At 53.9% G+C, this 15,163-nt stretch overlaps 3 protein-coding genes across 3 annotated transcripts; 1 reads left to right on the top strand and 2 right to left on the bottom strand.

Moving 5' to 3' along the window:
* Positions 1 to 75: 75 nt before the first annotated feature.
* CHGG_03939 (uncharacterized protein) lies at positions 76 to 6,163 on the bottom strand (the record flags this gene model as incomplete). Its single annotated transcript, XM_001223152.1, has 2 exons — positions 76 to 3,530; positions 3,940 to 6,163. The coding sequence occupies 2 exons, from the start codon at positions 6,161 to 6,163 to the stop codon at positions 76 to 78; spliced, it is 5,679 nt and encodes a 1,892-aa protein (XP_001223153.1).
* A 2,215-nt stretch (positions 6,164 to 8,378) lies between these two features.
* CHGG_03938 (uncharacterized protein) lies at positions 8,379 to 10,068 on the bottom strand (the record flags this gene model as incomplete). Its single annotated transcript, XM_001223151.1, has 3 exons — positions 8,379 to 9,275; positions 9,359 to 9,714; positions 9,771 to 10,068. 3 exons carry the CDS (start codon positions 10,066 to 10,068, stop codon positions 8,379 to 8,381), a joined length of 1,551 nt encoding a protein of 516 aa, XP_001223152.1.
* Positions 10,069 to 13,205: 3,137 nt separating this feature from the next.
* Positions 13,206 to 14,827, top strand: CHGG_03937 (uncharacterized protein; the record flags this gene model as incomplete). The annotated part of the gene is made up of 2 exons (XM_001223150.1): positions 13,206 to 13,397; positions 13,517 to 14,827. 2 exons carry the CDS (start codon positions 13,206 to 13,208, stop codon positions 14,825 to 14,827), a joined length of 1,503 nt encoding a protein of 500 aa, XP_001223151.1.
* Between the last annotated feature and the right edge of the window lie 336 nt (positions 14,828 to 15,163).

The following is a 15,163-nucleotide window of genomic DNA, read 5'->3' as shown; positions in this document are numbered from 1 at the left end:
TCAGTGGTGAAGTGTTCGTACGGTTCCCAAGTCCAATGTCGTTTTTGCGGCCATCCTTGCCATTTGACAAGATACTTAACTCCTTCGCCCACCGTCATGGCGTCCATTATCTGTTCCACTTGATACTCCCGGTTCTACCGGTCCCATATCCTTCAGCACTTGTTCGACATCGGGTGTACCTTGACTGCCGGTGCGAAAGGGTTCAAGGAGTGAGACATGGAATGTATCATGGATTCGCCATGACGAAGGGAGTTTGAGCTTGGCCGCAGAAGGCGACACCATTTGGACAATCTGGAATGGACCGAGCATCTTCTTGTCCAGCTTCTTGGTCGGTCGGCGAGTCTTGATGTTGCGTGCGTTCAACAGGACCAGTTGGTCCTTTTCGAAGTTGGGGGCTTCCTTGCGTTTCTTGTCCGCCCAGAGCTTCATGCGGTCACGGGCATGTTGGTTGTTCTTGACTGCCTCTTCATGCACTTCCTTCATCCAATGTGCGTAAAGCCGGCTTGCTGGGTTTCGCGCTATGGTGCGGAGTTCCGTGGGATTGTGAGCTGCGGGATGATACCCGTAGTTGGCAAAGAAGGGCGTCATCTTTGTGGAAGCTCCCTTCGCATTGTTGTGGGCGAATTCCGCGACGGGGAGGAGATCATACCAGTTGCTCATTTCGTAGTTGACGAATGCGCGTAAGTAGGTCTCCAGGGTCTGGTTGACAATTTCGGTTTGTCCGTCCGTCTGTGGGTGGAATGCTGTACTCATCCTGGACTTGATGCCAACGAGTTTCAGAAAGTCCTCCCAGAGGTGGCCGGTGAACCGAGAGTCTCTGTCTGACACAATGTCTGACGGAACGCCGTGTAGTCGCCAGTATTCTCGAGCGAAGATACGGATTGAGTCGTCCGCTTTCTTTCCTTCCACCTTCAGAGGAATGAAGTGAGCCATCTTTGTGAACATGTCTACTATGACCCAGATGGAATCGCATCCGTTTGACAATGGTAGGCTGGTAATGAAGTCCATGGAAATGGATCTCCAGGGTTTCCATTTTATCTCCATGGGTTGGAGCAGGCCAAAGACACCATGTCGGGGGTTCTTGTTGCGCTGACATTCCAGGCATCCTCGAACGTATTCCCGAACGTCTTCCTCCATGGCGGGCCACCAGAAGTTGCGGCGGATGAGGTCAAGTGTCCTGTCCATGCCTTGGTGTCCTGCGACCACAGAATCGTGTTCTGAGTGAAAGATTTCTTTCTTGAGAAGTTCGTGGTTGGGGATGCGTAGCACCCCGTGTCGGTATAGGAGGTCCTCGGCTATCGTGTGGTGCTTGTCTGGCTGTTTGAGCATGTCGGCGTAGTCCTGATCGTGTTCTGCCGCGCTCTTGACTTGCTCCACGAAGCTGCTTTCCCATGCTTGAACCGGGATGCTGGCGAGGCGAACCGACGAAAGAACGGTGTAGCCGCCTTTTTTGGGGGCGAAATGTTTTCCCTTTAGGACCGTCGTGACCGGCTGGTCCTCATCTCCCCCTTTCTCGGGTCGATGTTGTGGTAATCGGGACAGAACATCGGCTTTTCCATTTTGTGACCCTGGCCGGTAGTGGATTACAAACCGGTAGGTAGAGAGGAGCTGAGCCCACCGGGCTTGCCGTCGATTCAGCACCTTCGCGTAAGTAAAGTACTCAAGGTTGTGGTGGTTAGTGAACACCTCGACGGTGTGCTCCGTTCCTTCGAGGGACCGGCGCCAGGCCATGAAGCAGTCCACGATCGCCAGAAGTTCCTTGTCATGTACTTCATAGTTCATCTCCGCCGGAGTGAGCTTGCGAAAATGAAACGCGACAGGATGAAGTTTCCCATCGTCCTGTTTCTGTGAGACTACGGCGCCGATAGCGAAGTCCAAAGCATCCGTTCCGACAATGCACTGTCTCGCGGGGTCATGATGCGCGAGAATTGGTGCTGTTGCGAATGCGACTTTGAGCTGAGTGAAGGCTTCCTTCATTGAAGGGGTCCATTTCCACTCCTTTTCCAACTTGAGTGAGGATGTGAGTGGTCGCGCGATGGCTGAGAAGTTGTTGATGAACCGTCTGTAAAAGTTGGCGAATCCCACAGAAGACTGGCATTCCTTGAGGTTCGTGGGTGCTGCCCAGTTTGTGATGCAATCCACCTTCTTCTTAGACATCTGGATGCCTGCCGCGGAGATGATGTATCCCAGGTACTCGACCTGCATCTGGTTCCATACGCATTTCTTGGGATTGATGATGAGATTGTTTTCCCGCAAGCGTTTGAGAACCTCGAGTACAAGGCGATCGTGTTCCTCCTCCGTTTCGGCATAGATGAGAACGTCGTCTACGTAGACGAGTACGCCAACGTCTATCAGGTCGCTGAAGATGGCATTCATCATAAACTGAAAGGTGGCCGGTGCGTTGGTCATTCCAAAGTGCATGACGGTGAACTCAAATAGTCCGTACCGGCATCGAAACGCGGTTTTCCACTCGTTCCCTTCCTTGACACGGATGAGGTTGAGCCCTGACTTCATGTCGAGCTTGGTGTAGTGCTTTGCTCGCTCAAGTCGATCTTGAAGCTCGTTGATGAGAGGCAGCGGGTACCGATTCGGTATGGTTTTCTCGTTGAGATCTCGCCAGTCCACCACGGGTCGAAGGTTGTTGTCGTTGGTGCCCTTCTTCTCAATGGAAGCATCTTTGTCTACCATGAAGATGGGAGCACTGCGTGACGACTTGGATGGTCGGATCTTCCCTTCTTTCAGCATCTCGTCCAGCCATCCTCGGAGGAACTTGAGTTCCTTTCCACTCATGGCATAAACAGGCCCCCAAGAGAGCGTCGCGTCTGGTTTGAGATCGATTGCGTGGTCCCATGGTTGATGCGATGGAAGGCGTTGCTCCGGATTGCTTGCCACACGAGGTGCAAGCTTACGGAATTTCTCCGGGATTTCGTTCATCGGAGTGTCCGTAGTGATTGAACTGATACGCCCCATTTTGCCAAGTTCCGCGAGGCTGGTGCAGTGCTGGCGGCAGTAGTCGCTCTTGAAGGCGACAAACTTGGGACCTTGGCAGAATCCTTGGGGCTGGTGCCTTTGCAGCCACCAGTAGGGGAGAATGACGTCGACTTCGTCGTCCAAAGGGGATAGTTCTAAGGACAGGCTCGTGAAGTGGTCCTCGCCGTGGCGGAGTACTACTGGTCCGGTGTATTCAGAGCCCTGACCAGTTTCACTTCCGTCCCAGGCCTTAAACACCCGCGGGACAGAGTGTGTCCAGCGCGGAATGTTTAGGCGCTGTACCAGGGGTAGCGACATTGCGGGGACTTCGGCCCCGTCATCGAGAAGGACACGAACTCTCTGTTCCCGGGGTCGTCCTTTCGTGGGGAGAATCAGCGTCATTGGTACGATCACTCTGCCTCCGATATGAGGCGGTTTGGGTCGTTTGTTCTGGTTCTCAGAGTCGGATGGGTTGTCATTCCGCTTTCGTTTGACTGCAGCGGCCGCGGAAATGACTGCACCGATCGGCCGTTGTCTCGTCGGTGCTCCCGAGCGGCCTTCTAAAAATCCTTCTCGTCGTCTGTGACGAACCTACTTCAGGACCCTGTCCCGTTGGGGTTCAGCTTCGGTCGAAGGTAATCTCTCAAGGGTGCTTAGGTTCGGTGCAGCCAAAGGGTGCACAACAAAGATTTGTCTCAACAGTAGGCTTTCGAGCTTGTAGCGAACTGTAGTTGTGATTGCTAACTGGAGAACTCCCAGAGCTCTCCAGAACGAGTGACCATATACCTGTCTGATTCCTGAGTGCTCAGTGTGTTCAGTCCGGATGAAAAGATCAGGGGACACTGAGCTCACTGATCTTCTTATTCCTACTAAGCACTCTCCTCGTATCCTGATTGGCGTGAGGCCTCTGTGCTCAGTGTGCTCAGTCTGTTCAGCCTGGACTTAGCGTACTGAGCTCACTGAGCTCACTGATCACCCTAATCGCCCTAGTCACCCTAATCACCGTCTTGGATTCCTGATTGGTCCTTTTGCTGATTGGCCCGGGCGTCCCGCGCCGCTCCGCTAGCATATTCGTGACCTCGTCTGACGGGGGGAGCTCGTAGATGTTCGGTCCCTCCATTTGTTCGTCGAGAACCCGTAGGGTGTCGATTTTGAATTTCTTTTCGGGCGGAGCGGATTTGCTCGGAGTGGTGGTTTCCTCGCGTGTTCGTTTCCTTTTGACGGCGGAAATCTTAGCGGGAGTGGGCAACTCGTGTCCCTCCAAGTCCTTCTTTGCGAAGCAGACGAGGGTGTGATGATCACGGCCACAGCGGAAACATTTGCCGTTTTTCTTCCGTTGTTCGACCTTGTCTTGGTCGACTCCGTTGAGAGCGGCTGGGAAGTCGGGCCATTTGCGATCCTTCTCGTCGAACTGCTTCGCTTTTGAGGATGGATTTGAGTTGCTGGGGCGCTTGTCCTTGGCTCTGGGTTGGCCCGATTTCGAGCGCCCCGATGTCGAATCGGGCTCGTCTTTTCCCTGTCGAGAGGTGCGGAGAGTATCGTCTTCCTGCATCAACTCGTACGTTCGACCCGCTTCTCCGACAGCGTGGATGAATTCCTGGTCCAACGTGGGGAGTGCTCCCCGTTTGGCGTAGACTAGTTCCATGACTCGCTTCGGAAGTGTGCGTGCGATCAATTTCTGGAAACTAGGTCCTGTCCAGTTGACGTCGGTGTTGAGTTCCAGGAGCTCAGCCAAATACTGCGAAGTGTCCCCTTTGTACTTGAGCTCCCGCATCTTGGTCTCGCTGCGGTGAGCCTGTGCGGGGTCGGACAATTGCTGGCTTAGGGCCTCGGAGTACGCTGCCCACGTGTCGGTGATGACCAACTCCTCTACCGCTTGTTGCCGGCCCTGGTGAATCTTCTGGGCGTAATCGGTGAGGAGGGACCCAACCCAATTGATCTTGAGCTTGTCGGTTGGGAAGGCCTCAGGGTACGAGGACATATAATTGAGGACTTGCCTCCACCATCCACGAAACTTGGTCCTGTCCTTTCCGCTGAAGGTGGGCGGTTTGGCCAACTGGACAGGGTTAACCACCACAGGCTTGTGTATGGACGCTTCTAGGAGTTGGAAAAGGCGATCGGCGCTGGCCGACTCGTGTGGTGGGGTGCTCTGCAGCCGCGGAAGAGGTCCTCCAGGGGGGCGGCGTGGCGGTGAAGGCGTACGGGACTCGTTGTCAGAGCCGTCGTCCGAGGGGTCGGGTTCTGGTATCCGGCCCAGCGGAGGTCGTGGTGGGGGACCCATTCCTCCAGGAGGCATGCCCCCGATGGTAAGCGACCGGAGACCATTGTAGTCCCGGCGCGACTGTGTTTGCATTTTTCTGTAGGTGGCCGCCTGTAAGGCTTCCCTCGACAGATGTTGGAACGCCGAAGAAGAGGTCGGAGGCAGCTTGGTACGCGCTGGTGGGTGTTCCAAGTAGGTGGGAGATTCTTTGTCCCCTGGCGCTTGTGAGGCGCGTCCTACGCTCTCCATGACACTCTCTACTGTGGCATGTCGAACTCCCGCAGCACGGAGGACTTCCTTCGTGTATGCCTGCAGGCGCTCAAATTGCTCCTGGGCCCGACTGTCAAGTTGCTCGTGGTTGACGAGTTTTCGGGCCAGGAGGTTCTCGATGTCCGCATCGCGCCTTCCAGCCCAGTGTTCGACATTCGAGTTGAAGGTGCGTTGTTTGTCGAACTGTTCCTGGAGGGTACGGAGCGATTGTTCGTGATGCTGCGACACCTCCTCTAGGCGTTCGATGGCCTTTGTCCTGATGGCTGCATCGTTCGAGAATCGTGCGAGAACTCCATATACTTGGTTGCTAAAATCCCGACTGGCCTTGCCCATGGCTTCTGTGAAAGCCGTCATCTGCTGTTCCGAGATGGTCACGTGACTGTTGTGCAGGCTGGCCATCGCCGTGTACTGTGCGCGCAACGTGTCGTACATTTGTCGCACTTTAGCTTGTTGACGATGGGACTGGTCTACAGACGTTGATAAGTCCATTGCCATGCGATAGCACCGTTCCATGTGGTTGCGGAGAGCGATGACCTCCTCGGAGGGATTGTCGACCTGGACGCCAGTGGTCATGTCAAGGTCTGATCCACTCATTGCCACATCGAAGGTGGGAACTTCGAACAGGGTCAGAGCGTTGCTCTCATCAGGCACTGGAGACGCCATGGTGTTGGTCGAGAAGATGGTGATTTCCACGTGTTCGTTGGAGATGACCGAGCCGTGGTTGGACGGAGAATTGGGTCCGCCAAGCGACCACGCAGCGGGTAGTTTGTGGAGCCGCCAAATTCTTTTGATGTCGCTGCGAGTGTCGGAGCTGTCGTCGAACATCAACCGTAGGTGACAGATAAGGGATGGTTGGTTTGTTGTCGACGATGTGATAAAGAAGTTGCAAAGAATTCTGGAATGATTGAAGATTATTTGTTACAAGGGCTGGAATTCCAGGGCTTGAACAATCAGCTACCGGGGGAACCGGCAAAACCAAATGTATAATTAATAAGAATAATCTTCAATGGCCTCGAGAAGTCCATGAAGAGAGAAAGAGAAGTTTTGGAGCTATCTGACATTCTGAGTCTTTTTATACATGAAGGGTTTCGATGAGAAGGTGAGGAAGGGCGTCTGACGAGGACGCCAATGAAATTAGTGAAGCTGACCGATGAGCGGCCATTGATTTCTGAAAACGATTGGTGATGGTTGCGTCCACGTGGCGATCCGTGTGACAAGTCGAGACTCGTATCGAGATGAACCAAGCCTTCAACTCTTGGTGGAAGGGAGGAGAAAACCTGGAATCCTGAGTATCGCCGACAGAAAACAGGATAAGAAGTTGGAACTGGTTGATGTTATAAACTTCTTGTTACAAGGGGTGGAATTCCAAAGCTTGAACAATCAGCTGCCGGGGGAACCGGCAAAACCAAGTGTATTAATAAGAATAATCTTCAATGGCCTCGAGAAGTCCATGAAGAGAGAAAGAGAAGTTCTGGAGCTATCTGACATTTTGAGACTTTTTATACATGAAGGGTTTCGATGAGAAGGTGACGTGTTGGAAGGTAGACCAGGAGGTCTGAGCACAGGAGGGTCAATGGGTCAAGGCCTAGAACGTGGTGGCAAGAGATCGGTCGGTCTAGGCCGGAGAGATCACTTCGGCCAGGTGCGGTTGCATGCGGCGCCACCATCGCTGCTCAGAGAGAGATATCACGGGTTTGAAACCCTACTTACAGAGGGAAGAGGAGGACAAGGACAATTGGCAGAGTCTCATAGCCTCCTAGGCTCAGCCGTGCGAATTCCCATCTTCCTGTGTGTGTGACCTTGGATCAGTGACTGTTGGTCTTCCAACATGAGGAAGGGCGTCTGACGAAGACGCCAATGAAATGAGTGAGGCTGACCGATGAGTGGCCATTGATCTCTGAAAACGATTGATGATGGTTGCGTCCACGTGGTGATCCGTGTGACACTTCTAAACCGAAAGTTTAAGCATTTTGAAGATGTTTTGAAGTTAAATCGAGCAGAAAAGAAACGGAAGGAGCTGAGAGATGCCGGCGATATTGAACGAAGAGAATCTGAGTAGAACCGTAGAACAGGAGCTCGAAAGAATGAAGGGCGAAAGAGGAAAGAGGCGAAAGGAAGGAAGGGGTGGAAATGTTCAAATCGTGGATCGATGCAGGTTGTTGTTGATAAGAAAAAGGCAGGCAGTTAATTTGATCAATTTTAGAAATGGCAGTCTGCACAAAACCAAGTTATTGTTTCTACTGCCAAATTGGCAGATCAATGCCGTGAGAGATGGTTGTCTTTGCGGCGGGGAAGGTTAGTTAGATTTTCAGTTGTAACTTGCAACTTGTGGAACTTGGGTACCTTACCTACCTCGGTCAGGTAGGTACCTAGGGAAGGAACATTGAAGTAAGGTCAAGTTATGTTGGAAAGCCAACAGCTACGAATTGACTGTACCAAGGTGATTGGGTGCCAAAAGGTGATGAAAGAGGGGCAACCAGTCCATTGATGATGATGTCTGTATCTCTGTCTCTGTCTTGTTCCCACTGCCGCGGGCCTCGCCCTGATCCTGAAAGTAATTACTAGTTAATGCCCAGCCACTAGTTACCCCTGAATTCCCCCTCCTAACCGCCTTCCAAATCCAACAAGTTACATGTGGGTATTACTCTGGGTTCTTCTTTGGCTTACAGTTTTGGTTTCCACAGTCTCTGGAAATGTGATCAACAACTTCCGGTCCCATGCTACTAGTGCCTGATAGTTCACATAAGTCTCCCAAACGTTCAGGTGATTCAGTTCAAGTCTTTTCCCGGTCTATCTGATTTATCGACTGAAATCACATTAAAATAGGTACAGCACATGCAGCCCAAAAGTAGCAAACCTAGTCAACAAATTCCCATCTTCAAATCGACTGCGGATTCCAAAAGAGATTCCTCGGATCGTACACCGCCTTGATGCGCTGCAACCTCGCCAGCACCTCATCCCCATAATACAGTTTATGGGCCTCCTCCCGCGTCAGACTGGTATCCAGCAAGTTCGGGTACGCAGCCGTCGGGGCATGCAACCCATCAATAATAGCCTGGCGCAGGCCGTTGAGAAAGGTGATGCCCTTTTCAGGGAAGGGCGCGTCCGGAGAGACCCCGGCGCGGTTGTGGGCCGTCCAGAAGACGTTGCGGTGCGGGAACGCCGCGAAGCTCGTGTTCTTGGCCGCAAGGTTGATCTGGCTGTCGGCGCCGCCCCACAGCTCCATGCTGGCCTCGAACGACACGGGTGGCGCGGGCCCCGTGAGGAGATAGGTGAAGTAGTTGGTCACGGCCTCCTCGGTCAAGCCCGGGCTGTTGACGGTCACGCTGTTGCCGAAGAAGTCGAGCGACTCTGGCTTGCCGTCCAGCGTGCCGTCGGGACTCTGTCGCCGGAGCGAGTTGATCCAGTTGTAGGACTGGACTTCGTGGGTTGAGGGGGCGTCGGGGGCTTGCCGTAACAGCTCTGGTTCTATCCGGGAGGTGAAGTCCATGAGGCTGCCCATAAAAACGCCCGCTATGAGGAGGCCCCTGGTAAAATTCCCGGACTCCGGGTCTGGGTTCCCAGTCGTCTGAACTGAGAGGGACAGGCGCCGGTCGACGAGTGTCGCGTTGCTCATGTAGTTTTGGATACCCATAAGCATGCTCACGGACTTTGGGACACTCTCGGCAACGGTTGGGAACTCGTATATAAAAACGCAGACTTCCTCGGGGGCCGGATGTGTTTTCAGCGAGATGCTAGTCGCAATGCCGATACTGTCGGCAGCTCCTCGCATGGCCTGTTGAATATGGGTTAGCATGCTTCCTGACGGAAATTCCGCCCACAAAAGACGGAGCAAGCAAACCCTAACCAATCACTCACCCAGTAGAGGTCGGGATGCTGGGTTGGACTCGTCTGGGTCACGGTGCCGTTTGCGAGCACAACGTCCATTGACACAATGTGATCGAGCGTAAGTCCCCAGGCCCGTGAAGTGTAGCCCCAGCCGCCGTGGGTGGAATGCCCGCCGATGCCTACCGACGGGCAGATGCCGTGAGAAATGGCTCTGGTGCCTTGCTCATACACGGCCGAGGCCATGGGTCCCAAGCGAACACCGCCGCCGACCTTAGCGATGTTGGTCCCGTCGGTGGATAGGACGGTCTTGTTGAAGTTACGCAGATCGATCATCACCTGGCCGTCAATGCCCCCAGAGCTGTATGACCCATACGAGTCTGTCCGTGCTTGATGTCAGTGTTTTGACACATGCGGAGGGGGGAACGGGAGGCGAGCAACATACGCCCACCAGACTTGGCCTGGATTTTGACTCCACTCCGGCCAGCGCAGATGACGGCGGCTGAGACCTGGTTAGAATCCTTAGGTAACACAATGGCAGCTGGCTTGATAGGCAGACGAAGGTTATGCGTCAGGCTATATCCATCATAATCAGAGTCACAAGGGACTTTGTAGGGTATGTGTTTGGCAATCAAGCACTGTTCCAACGCTCGGTTAGAGCAGACGCAATTTTTGGTCTTCTTTCCCAAGGCACTTAGGCCAAGGGTAAGAGTGGCGACGAGGTAAAACGGAGGGATGTGCATGATGAAAGTGAAGATGATGGCTTGAGGGTCCGGCAGAGGTGCTTAGGTAGTCAGGGGCAACGCTACTTAACACGGGAGAGACAAAGCCTTTACTTATACTTCATGATCGCAGTAAGGAATATGACACTCGCATCCCGACGCCAAGAGAACACATGAGCCTTGCATGACGCCTTATCCTCGCATGGGAAACCATTTCCCTTGCGGTTTCTTCGGGGCCGGTTAGGCTCTCGTCATGAAAGGTCGGCTACGCGGGTTGATGTTGACGGCTTAGGAAGGCATAGGTAGAATGGGACGTTCATAGGAAGGGGACAAATAGAACAGAGGGGGTTGGTGGAAGAGAGAGGTGTACCACACGGCGCAGCTCAGGTGGCACCCGAGCGCGAGAAAGTGCGAGCTGATAGCGTTGACGGAGGTCACCGAGGGAGTACGAGTGCCGCTGACAATTCAACGCCTTCCCTTCAGGAACAGAAGAAAAGAATGGTTACTCAACAAGCCTCAAATCGGACAGACCATGTGGTTTGATCGGTTTCATAGGTAATCGGACCTGAACGAGGCGACAGGCAACCTTGTTTCCCTGGGGAAGCGCAAGTTGACCACTGCCCGTGTAACGCAAAAGGAGAACTCGGAACCGAGCCCGTGGAGATTTTCTACCAAAATCGATAAGCCATTCCACATGGCGCAATCTATCCAGCCGAGCCTGGAATTGCTGACATAGAGTAATACCCTCCAACATTGGATTCCGGAAGTTGTACCCAAGCCTCGCCGGCCAACGTTGGCAACGGCGGAAAAAGAGAACTCATCCATCATTAAGGAACTCCGACGCGGAATTCCGTCCTCCATCTGCAACGCTGCAGGGTTTCGTTGGTGACAGATGTGTGTTGGGGGCCATCGACATGTCATGCATGCCACTTTCGGGCATTTGCCAATTTAGTGTTCCACCGTGTTGGGCCGCCTCCATCCTTCTCAAGTTCCTCATTGGTGTATCAGATATGATGTGTGTGTGGAGAACAACCAGGAGACACGCACTCGAAACCAACCACACACCCACCGCAGGTAAGCATGCATGTGGTCAAAGAAGCGGGATTGTTACTGTCGGACTGAGAGATGAGAGCAGCCACATGGGAGCCTACCCGTTTCTGCTCGGCTCAGAGCAACGCAACCATGCGGGTTGACCCCAGTCTTTAAAGGGGGCCTGGAAACATAGCAAAAGGTACGGTATGCAGGCAGGTCTACACACGACACATAAAGACCTTGTAAGCATATACAGACTGGACACATGCGTATATATATCTCTCCCAATTCTTCCGGTTTGGACCTCCAATGCCGAGCATTCTATACGTTATTCCTGCTCTCGCTTCCTGACTGGCATTCTCTTGGTTTGATGCACCATATCAACGAATGAACTCTCAAGCGGCCTGAGCAGTTTGAACGCCACACTGCGGCAGGATGGCGGTTCATGGCCACCAGACTCAGCCAGGGCCAGTCGGTGCCGTTTACCCGTGAGCAAATACCGTTCCCGAGGAGAACGCCACTACGCCCAAAGGCTGACAGGTCCAACTTATACCCAGTGGGCGAACCTCGGTCCGACGCAGCAAGCAACCTTCATTTTCTCATTTCGGTGAAATCCGCATTATCTCTCTTCTTGGCACCACTATCCATAATTACCGAGGTGTTGGTAGACCTGTTTTCCACAGACAATTATTGGGCTTACTGCTGCAGCGGACGAGTGCTCCCGAGCCTGGGGTGTGGAGGGGAGCCGCGCTGGCATACGCCGAAAAGAGGGTGGTCAGTCGTCCTGAGTCCAGAAGAGGCCATCAGGGTTCGGTTACTTACTACTGTACCACGTCGACCAAAGGTACCCCAAAACAGAGAAGGACCATTATGCCCCTCGGATTGTCAGCTAAAGGCACCACCGAGCCGTGCAACCTTGTCAAATTTTATTTGCTTCCCGCCCTTCAGTGGCAGCCTGCACTCTCCACCCCTAACATGGACATGGACAAAGTACTATCCTTCCCGCACCACATGGGGATTTCTTAGTTTGGTATCACGCGAGCAAGTGCCACAAGACTGCAAGGAACTACTGTTGAATTCAACTAGCAGATGCTCAGGACGAATGCAAACAATCGTATGGGCATGGTAGGGGCTTTCGATGACACCTTTCGAAGGCTTCAAGCAGGATGGGTATGAGAAGGGGGCCTCATGGGGTGGCTCGCTTTCTCCGCCCGAGGCCCCATTCAGCATGATTATCGAAGCTGGGCCGCACCCTACGGTGAAGAGCTCTGCTCCGGGAACTTTCACGCTTCCTTCTCACGGGGAGCACCAACTCTATCAAACTCCTTCTACTGGCGCGCTCCAACATGACTCAGAGGACTTTGGCAATTTGGAGATGACGCTACCTAATCAGTGATCAGATGAGATGGATTTTTGGCACCCGTCGCGGTGACCTTTTGATATCTGCCCCCCTGGGGAGGGAAGTGGACAGCCCGTCATTCGCAGGACTTGGGCTGAAAGTCATTGACACAACATAAAGGGGGAAACTGCCGCCGCCAAGCCACCACCCACGTTAAGAATACCGACTCGATGTTGGGGTCTATGGATGTACGTATCGTGAGGAGCGAAATTCGGATTACTCGCCCAACGAGGCGACTTCTCGATGCTGAACGCGGGGTTTGATGACAACGGCCTTGAATTCAGACTTCCAAGGAACATACATGCCTTGACCTTCACTATTCATTGTATCATTGCGCATTGGCCGTTGGCTTATGTATGGGCTTTGTTCAAGTTACGTTGTCCATTGATGTATAACTTAATCCCGACACAAAGCCCGAGGTGGATTATCCCCGCCCCCCTCCTTTTTTTTCCCTTTTTCTTTTTTTTCTTTTTCTCCTTTACCAGCAGGGCGGCTCGTTTCGACCTTTTTCCTTGCCTCTTTTCTCTAGGGTAAGCACCTAGTTGTTCAAGTAAGGCATTTACGATGACAATGAAAGGATCGACTAAGAGTCCGTTGCCCAGCCTCGAATATGGCTTGCGATTCGCGCGGATGGTATGGGGTTGTCGTTGGAGGAAAAAAGGGGTTGTTTCAATGAAAGGTCTCCGTTATGCCGGACAAATACCGGCAATGAATCCCGGCTTCCAACATGCGCTCCAGTCCCGTCTCTCGGTGTCGAATGCACTGCTACTTCGAAACCGGGTCGCCAATGTGCGGAGGCGGGACCAGGACGGTTTTCTCCAAGCGGAGAGCCGGATCGGGAGTTCTAAGCCCGGTTAGGGAGGGATCGACATTAACCCACGGAGCCCAAAAAGGAAGTATCTCGAACTACGAAGTATATGTAAGTGGGCGGAAATGGGGGATATCGACAAGGTTTTCTCGTCTTCCGTCTTTGCAACCTCCAAACTGGTCGCCGACCTCTTGTCTTTCCCAACTACCCACAAGATGTTATCGAATAAGCTGGGTGCCCTTGTTGGCACCCTCCTCGGCGCGGCACCCGCCGTGCTGGCCGATAATCCCATTATCCAAACCCTCTACTCGACGGACCCGGCGCCGTACGTATGGAACGACACGGTATGGCTCTTCACGGGCCACGACGAGCCCAACTCGGACTGGTTCACCATGAAGGACTGGAGGCTATTCTCATCCACCGACATGGTCAACTGGCGCGACTGGGGCAAGATGATGAGCGTAGAGACCTTCAGCTGGGCGAGCGCCGACGCCTGGGCCGGCCAGGTAATTGAACGCAACGGCAAGTTCTACTACTACGTGCCCGTCACCCGCAAGGGCTCATCAATGGGCATCGGGGTTGGCGTCAGCGACAGCATCACGGGCCCGTACAAAGATGCTATAGGCGCGCCGCTCGTCGCCAACAGCGCCATCGACCCGACCGTGTGGATCGACGACGACGGCCAGGCCTACCTCTACTGGGGCAACCCAAACCTCTACTACATCAAGCTCAACGAGGACATGATCTCATACAGCGGCGGCATCAACACGGTCGACCTCTCCTCCTTCCAGGGCCACTTCGAAGAAGCCCCCTGGCTCTACAAGCGCGACAGCACCTACTACCTCGCGTACGCGGGCCACTGCTGCTCCGAAGACCTGCGCTACTCCACAGCGCCGGGACCAACAGGACCCTGGACCTACCGCGGGCAGGTGATGCCCACGCAGGGCTCCTCCTTCACCAACCACCCGGGCATCATCGACTACAAGGACGGGTCGTACCTGTTCTACCACAACGGCGCCCTGCCCGGCGGCGGCGGCTTCACGCGGTCGGTGGCCGTCGAGAAGTTCGAGTACGGCAGCGACGGCAGCATCCCCACCATGGACATGACCACGGAAGGGGCGCCGCAGATCGCGCCCCTGGACCCGTATGCCCGCGTCGAGGCCGAGACCATTGCGTTTTCGAGTGGTTTGTCTACGGAGCCCAGCTCCGACGGCGGCGGTATCCATGTCACGAGCATCAGCAACGGGGATTATATCAAGGTGAAGGGGGTTGGGTTTGGTGACTCGGGCGCGGCGTCGGTCAGCCTGCGCGTTGCCGCGGCGAACGGTGGCGCGAAGGTGGAGTTGAGGTTGGGGAGCCGCACGGGTGCCGTGATTGCGTCTTGCTCGGTTGATGCTACAGGGGGTGCTGATGTGTGGAAGACTATCTCGTGCCCGCTCTCCGGCAGTGCGACGGGGCAGCAGGATCTGTTTTTCAACTTTGTGGGTGGCGGAGATCAGAATTTGTTCAAATTCAACTGGTGGCAGTTTGCAAGAAAGTGAATGTGGATGGGGTTGGTAGATACATTTAGCCTCGGGGTACTAGTGGCGCTGAGATGTAGATGAGGTAGGTGGGCAGATAGTACTTTGGTAAACCAAATTTCTCCCCGCTGAGTGCCCTGACGCATCTGGGTCTCCTTTGCCAATCCAGCCGGGGGATGAGGTCTTCATCTCCCACATCAATACTTTTGAGACTGACAATCACTGTCCCTTCTGACCTGGGGGGCACATTACACCCCCGGGAAATCAGGGGGGTAAGAACGGTAATGGAGAGGAAGAACAACGACTGTAGAATCATTTAGGGGCCACTCAACAACATGCATACCATGAACTCATGTC

Source organism: Chaetomium globosum, genomic scaffold, assembly GCF_000143365.1.
Source record: "Chaetomium globosum CBS 148.51 scaffold_4 genomic scaffold, whole genome shotgun sequence".
In the NCBI taxonomy this organism is placed as follows: domain Eukaryota; kingdom Fungi; phylum Ascomycota; class Sordariomycetes; order Sordariales; family Chaetomiaceae; genus Chaetomium; species Chaetomium globosum.
This window is presented reverse-complemented; position numbering and strand designations above follow the sequence as displayed.